The following is a 6,061-nucleotide window of genomic DNA, read 5'->3' on the forward strand; positions in this document are numbered from 1 at the left end:
ATTTTTATGGAGCAAAACAGGGTGACGGACCGTCTTGCAGGAGAAGACCACATGAGGAGTCTGGAAGTTTCTACCTTCTCTTATCCTCCTAACTTCCTTTCTTCTCTTCTGAGGGATGATATGGTTGGGGTCGGTTTTCCTAGACTGATCCCGGACTAAGTCTTTGTTTTTGTGGTGTTTTGTTTTTCCTTTTCTATCCTACCGCAAAAAAATAAAGAAAATATATACATACGGCATTAATTGATTACTAGGATTAACAGTTGGAGATTCTCTATCCAGAAAAAAATTGTTTTCTTTGTTAACATTAAATACTATCTCACTTATTCAACTCATCACCATAACTATCACAACCTATCAACCATTATTTGTCATTTCACCACTTCAATATTTAACACATAACATGCTTGTCTCCTGTCCATGCATTCTTGTATGCAATTTCTAATTTGCATACTGATAGATGAATTTGGATTGCTCTAGAGGCTATGCAACTTCCACTATATATATATATATATATAGAGTATAGATTAGTCTAATTTAAATTAAAAAATACAAATTACATACAAACACAAATTTACATTCAATTTAAAGCCTATCAAATTAAATACAAATTTTCATATGAATACAAACTCTTAACTTTTTATTACAATTAAGAGTTCAGGTATAAAAGTACCCCTAACATTTTATTCATTAACTCTATAATTAATTGTAAAGTCTATCCCATAATAAATCTAGTTTTGTCCATTAATAATTGAAGGAAAAAAAAGATGCAATTCCTAATTTTCAAATATGGATGCATATTTTAATTTTATTTTTTTTAGGGTAAATTCCAAAAACAACCTCTGTGGTTTCATGTTGTTCACAAAAAACTCATGTGGTTTGTTTTTACCAAAAAAAAGGACCGTGTTATACGCCGTTACACGAAATAAGGAAAATGGCTTAACACCGTTAAATTGGCTGACGTGGCAAAGGGTAAAATTGTCCATTCCTCTTCCTCCTCCTTCTTCTTCTCCTCCTCCTCAAAAAACCAAGAAGCTATGTTCGAATCTTTGATTCCAAATGCAATTTGGGGTTTTCTCTGCAATTTCAACAGCGAATTCGTCATCGTCGAACGCCTGAAATTCGTCACCGTCCTTCTCCCTCTCAAGCAATTGCTCCATCTGTTCTTCCTCTTTTAGAAATTTTCAGAAATTCTGGAAATTTCTAAACGTCTGAAATCCAACAATTGCAAAACTCGCCGTTTCTTATCCAACAATCTGAAATCCAACAATCACAAAACGTCTGAAATGTAGAGAAGAAGGGAATGAGTGAAATGGAATCCGGCGGAAAAATGTCGAGAAGAAGGGAATGAGTGAAATGGGTCTGCTCGAAGAAGAAGAAGAAGACCACCGAATCAATCTCTTTCCTTTCTCTGCCTTTATCCTAACCAAATCGAATCTATTTTCTCCATAGGAACTGGAAATCTTGAAATTCCGGCGAAAAAATAGGAGAAAATGTGCTCTCCAAACGAAAATGAGAATTGGGTATTTGATTATGGGTTAATAGAAGATATTCCTGTCCTTGGTGGTGTTCCTTCTCTTGAAATCCCAGGAGGAGCAATTTGGTCTTCTTCTTTTGATGATACTGCCTCTATCAGGTGATTTGATTTTTTTTCCCTTTTTCTTCCAATTGCCAATTTTTAATTTCTAATAACAACAATTAATTTGCTGTGTTTATGGAATTCTTGTTTGGGTGATTATTGTTTCAGATGAAATGTATAGTTTCTGCCCTTCTAAACAGCTTTTTATGGGTTCAATATCCTTTGTAAATCAGAGATCGAAGCTTGCTTCAATTGAAATATAGACTATGTTGTGACGTCTGGATTATTTCGAATCGATAATCTCTAGCACTATTATTTCGAATCTTCCATTGCAGAAGAGTTCCAGATCTTCAACGGCAACAACAGAGCCCATATCTTCAACGGCGAGAACGGAGCCCAAATCTCCATTGCAGAAGACGAAGCCCAGAAGAAGAAGAAGAAGAAGAAGACTCTAGAGCAACAACCGATCGGAGACGGCCAAGTGAAACGAGCGAAGAAGGCCTTGAGTTCGTTGCTGGCGTTGATGGCGGTCGACGATAAAGAAGGAGGCTAAGAAGGAGGCGAAGAAGAAGAAGGCCCAGAAGAAGATTTGGGTTTGTTTTAATGATTTTAATTTTTTTTTTTCTTTTTTGTTATTTTTTTTTTTATTTTAATTCGGACAATTTTGCCCCTTGCCACATCATCAGATTTAACACTGTTAAGCCATTTTCCTTATTTCGTGTAACGGCGTATAACACGGTCCTTTTTTTTGGTAAAAACAAACCACAGGGGTTTTTTGTGAACAACATGAAACCACATGAGTTGTTTTTGAAATTTACCATTTTTTTTATTAAACGATATATACTTTAATAAAATACTATTTCTTGACTTTTACCTAATTTATAGATAATGATAAATTATAGATAAATAATAATAATAATAAATTATGATAAATTATAGATACGAATAATAATAATAATAAATTATATATAAATAATTATAATTATAATAAATAATGATAAATTAATGAATGTTGAAACTGATTGTTACCGAAAATTAAGTAATAAAGAACAGAAATAACTCTTTCACCCTTGAAATGTCTATACTTCTATTCAGCGGAACAAACCCCTGAGGCTGCCTGTTTCACTTAAATTTCCCGCCCCCTCAGCAGCGAGGTCAAGGCAGGGGAGGAGTCCTGAATTCAGTGTTCGGTTATGGTTGATCGAGCTTTCATTCGTCTCTTATGTTTCGTCTTACTCTTAAATTCTTTCGCCCTTGAAGTGTATATACTTCCATCTAGACAATAAACACTGAATTCAACTGAACGAACCACCGAGACTGCCCGTATCATTTAAATTCTACACCTCTTCAGCAAATCATCAGCCGCGAGGGCAAGGCAGAGGATGGGGTTAGTTCCGGTAAATTCAGTGTTCGATTATGGTTGATTGAGCTTTCACCCTTGAAGTGTATATATACTTCCATCTAGACATGTACTTCTTAAGAACCAAGAATAAAACACTGAATTCAGCGGAACGAACCCCTGAAGCTGCCGTTTCATTAAATTTCACATCCCTTCAGCGAAATTTCAGCTGCGAGGGCAAGGCGGGGGAGGGGGTTCGTTCCGCTGAATTCATAGTCGGTTATGGTTGATCGAGCCTTCATTCATCTCTTATGTTTCTTCTCACTCTAACTCTTTCACCCTTGAAATGTATATATTTCCATCTAGACATGTACTTCTTAAGAACCACAAATTGAACACCGAATTCAGCTGAACGAACCTCCGAAGCTGCCCGTTTCATTTAAATTCCATGCTTCTTCCGCAAATCTTCAGCCGCGAGGGCACGGCAGGAGAGGGGGTTAGTTCTGCTACATTCAGTGTTCGGTTATGGTTGATCGGGCCTTCATTCATCTCTTATATTTCTTCTCACTCTAACTCTTTCACCCTTGAAATGTATATACTTCCATCTAGACATGTACCTCTTAAGAACCAAAAATTGCTTCTCTTCCTCGCCTAGTTCCTTAAAAGCTCGGGTCACTTTTCTTACTGTATCTTCATCCGGTTTCACACCCAATTCTTCCATGTCTGCAAACACCTGTCATTCTCAAACATTGAAAATGGAATTCAATAGTGAGTTCGGTGTTGTGCGTAAAAGATATGAAACTGAGGAGAAAGATAGTACCTCTACTATTTCATTTGGCATGTTGTGATGATCATACAAAGAAATTATCCTCGAAAACAAGCGCTTTGAGATCGAGCGTGTACTGGTGTGCAGAATCATGTTCCACAATGTCTTGGCCTCGTCTACTCTGTTGTCAATATCGAACGCTAAGAGAAGAGTGTCGTATGTTCCCATTGTAGCGCCTTGACCTTTGCTCAACATCCACTTTGATACCTGAGTACTGCTAAGTGTTAAAAGAACAGATTTTGTAACTCCATATGCACCCAAATCTAAGTCGGCACTAATACTGTGCGTCACAAAGTGTTTTCCGGGAAAAAAACTCAAGGATATGTTCCTCAACAACAAAGACACAGCATCAATGTTGTTAAGGCTAAGTCTAACTCAACATTAACAGTTGAGTTCACAAGCACGGACATTTCCAAACGAACAATTTCAACGAAATCTTTCAACTTCTTATTTGACTATGTTCAACTTTGCATTCCTCTATCCGCAGACTACATTGAATGTACAAACATGAATATAACACAGTTTTTCTTATCTTATTAACAGCTATTCTAGGAGGAATAGTTTGTATGCAGCGCTAATGAAATCTATCTTTCGAGCACCATAATGTTTCATCCAACAAGTTCACCAAGCATAACATTGAAAACAGAATCTCAGGATCGAAAGAAAAAAAATGTTTGGCAACATTCCTCCTAAAATTGACATTGAATAGAACATCAAATTGAAATTTTCAGGCTTGAATTACTGACCTGAATTACACGTCGCCACATATTCCTCTTCCTCAATATTCTCAAAGCTTTAGCTACTGCAATCAATGGAAACTCGGTCTCCCAAGCTATAAATTTATCTAATGATCCATAAACTGCATCCTTCTCATCAGGAAGCTCAGAAACCTATCATTTCCATTCACACAAGAAACAGAACAAAGAACACTTATTTTTTCCCAAAATAGGAATTGGAGTCTAAGTACATGAAAGATTCAAAGAAACTGATTATGCAAATCAAAACGATAACAATTAGACAGAACTTACAATTCTAACAAGATTCATCGCCTTTTGCCCAGATTTAGCTGAATCTCTACTCTTCCACAAGTGATGCTCTCTCTTCCCTACCTTCTTTATTGCGGTTTTCCTGCAAAATGAAAGTGAAAGATCTAAGGATTATATACAATAACAAACATGATGAGAATTTTAATAGTGAATAAAGGAAACACAATCACCTCCTGGAATCAACTTTAGAATTAGGGTTTGATTGTCCACCATGATTGTTAAAGCACTTTACAGCTATTCCGGCAACTAAGTACTGTTTCGGCTGGATTGCAACTGAAATTACAGGTAGCGGAGGGGTTACACCAAGGAGAAACTTGAATGCAGAAGGCATCGGTGTATTTTGAGTGAGTGAGAAACGGCAGAGCAGTTTGTGCTAATTGCTGAACCAATACTCAAGGTCCGAGAAAGGACTCATTCAGATTCAGCTGATAATTGTAGGTTGAGAAAATTATAACAATCGAAGAATGGAAATCGACGATGAGCTGACAGGAAAAAAAAGCGATAGCTGTTAGGAATGACGGCAATGAATGAGCACCCGACCGGAGAAGATGAGTGACTGTGAAATTTCTGAAATCTGAAGCAAAGAAAGGAGATAACATAAGGCGGAGGTACATTTTTTCGGAAAATCGAATTCTTATGTTTAATTCATTTTGATTATGGACCGGGCCGGACCGGGACGGTTTTGCATCCCATTCCATCCTCTATATTTTTGGGGTGGTTTCAAAAAATCTCTAAAAAAGTACAGTTAAACCTCGATAAATGAATATTCGATAAAGTAATAACATCGATTATATAATAAATTCTTCCGGTCCCGATTTGGGTCAATGGACTAAAGTAATAACCTCGCTAAATGCATTAAGTAATAAAAAATATTTAAATCTTTAAGGGCCCAATGAAAATATAAAGTAATAATTATTAAATTACATACAAAATATATATATTGATCAATATAAATACCCAAGAGTTTACAAAAAAACAAGACCTATAATTGTGCCTATAATTATTTGATTGATTTGTAATTATGTTAATGTGATAATTACAAATCAATCGAATAATATATTTCCTAAACAAGATAATTACATATCTAATGAATATTTATCGATAAATGAATAATTTATTAATTTATCAATAAATGAATAATTTATTCATTTATCGATAAATAAATAATCTCGCTAATGAATATTTTTTCCGGTCCCAACGATATGCATTTATAGAGGTTTTACTGTATGTGGAAATTTTTTAACATTTATATTCGGTTACACGGTTGCACACGG

The 6,061-nt window shown here is 35.7% G+C and overlaps 1 protein-coding gene across 1 annotated transcript; it reads right to left on the reverse strand.

Annotated features, from left to right (window-relative positions):
• Nucleotides 1–2,522: 2,522 nt before the first annotated feature.
• On the reverse strand, nt 2,523–5,384 carry LOC136234697 (pentatricopeptide repeat-containing protein At4g18975, chloroplastic). The gene is made up of 5 exons (XM_066024168.1): nt 4,958–5,384; nt 4,770–4,869; nt 4,488–4,631; nt 3,736–3,948; nt 2,523–3,648 (listed from the first exon to the last, which is right to left on the reverse strand). Exons 1-5 carry the CDS (start codon nt 5,116–5,118, stop codon nt 3,457–3,459), a joined length of 810 nt encoding a protein of 269 aa, XP_065880240.1. The 5' UTR covers nt 5,119–5,384; the 3' UTR covers nt 2,523–3,456.
• Between the last annotated feature and the right edge of the window lie 677 nt (nt 5,385–6,061).

This window comes from Euphorbia lathyris, chromosome 7 (genome assembly GCF_963576675.1).
Source record: "Euphorbia lathyris chromosome 7, ddEupLath1.1, whole genome shotgun sequence".
NCBI lineage: Eukaryota > Viridiplantae > Streptophyta > Magnoliopsida > Malpighiales > Euphorbiaceae > Euphorbia > Euphorbia lathyris.

What these genes read in the sequence shown, in the direction of transcription:
- LOC136234697 (XM_066024168.1), bottom strand. Translation starts at nt 5,118, where the DNA reads ATGCCTTCTGCATTCAAGTTTCTCCTTGGTGTAACCCCTCCGCTACCT. An exon ending in CGATGAATCTTGTTAGAATT is followed by an intron (nt 4,632 to 4,769) that starts GTAAGTTCTGTC and finishes TGGAAATGATAG; the next exon opens with GTTTCTGAGCTTCCTGATGA. An exon ending in TGCCAAATGAAATAGTAGAG is followed by an intron (nt 3,649 to 3,735) that starts GTACTATCTTTC and finishes TGAGAATGACAG; the next exon opens with GTGTTTGCAGACATGGAAGA.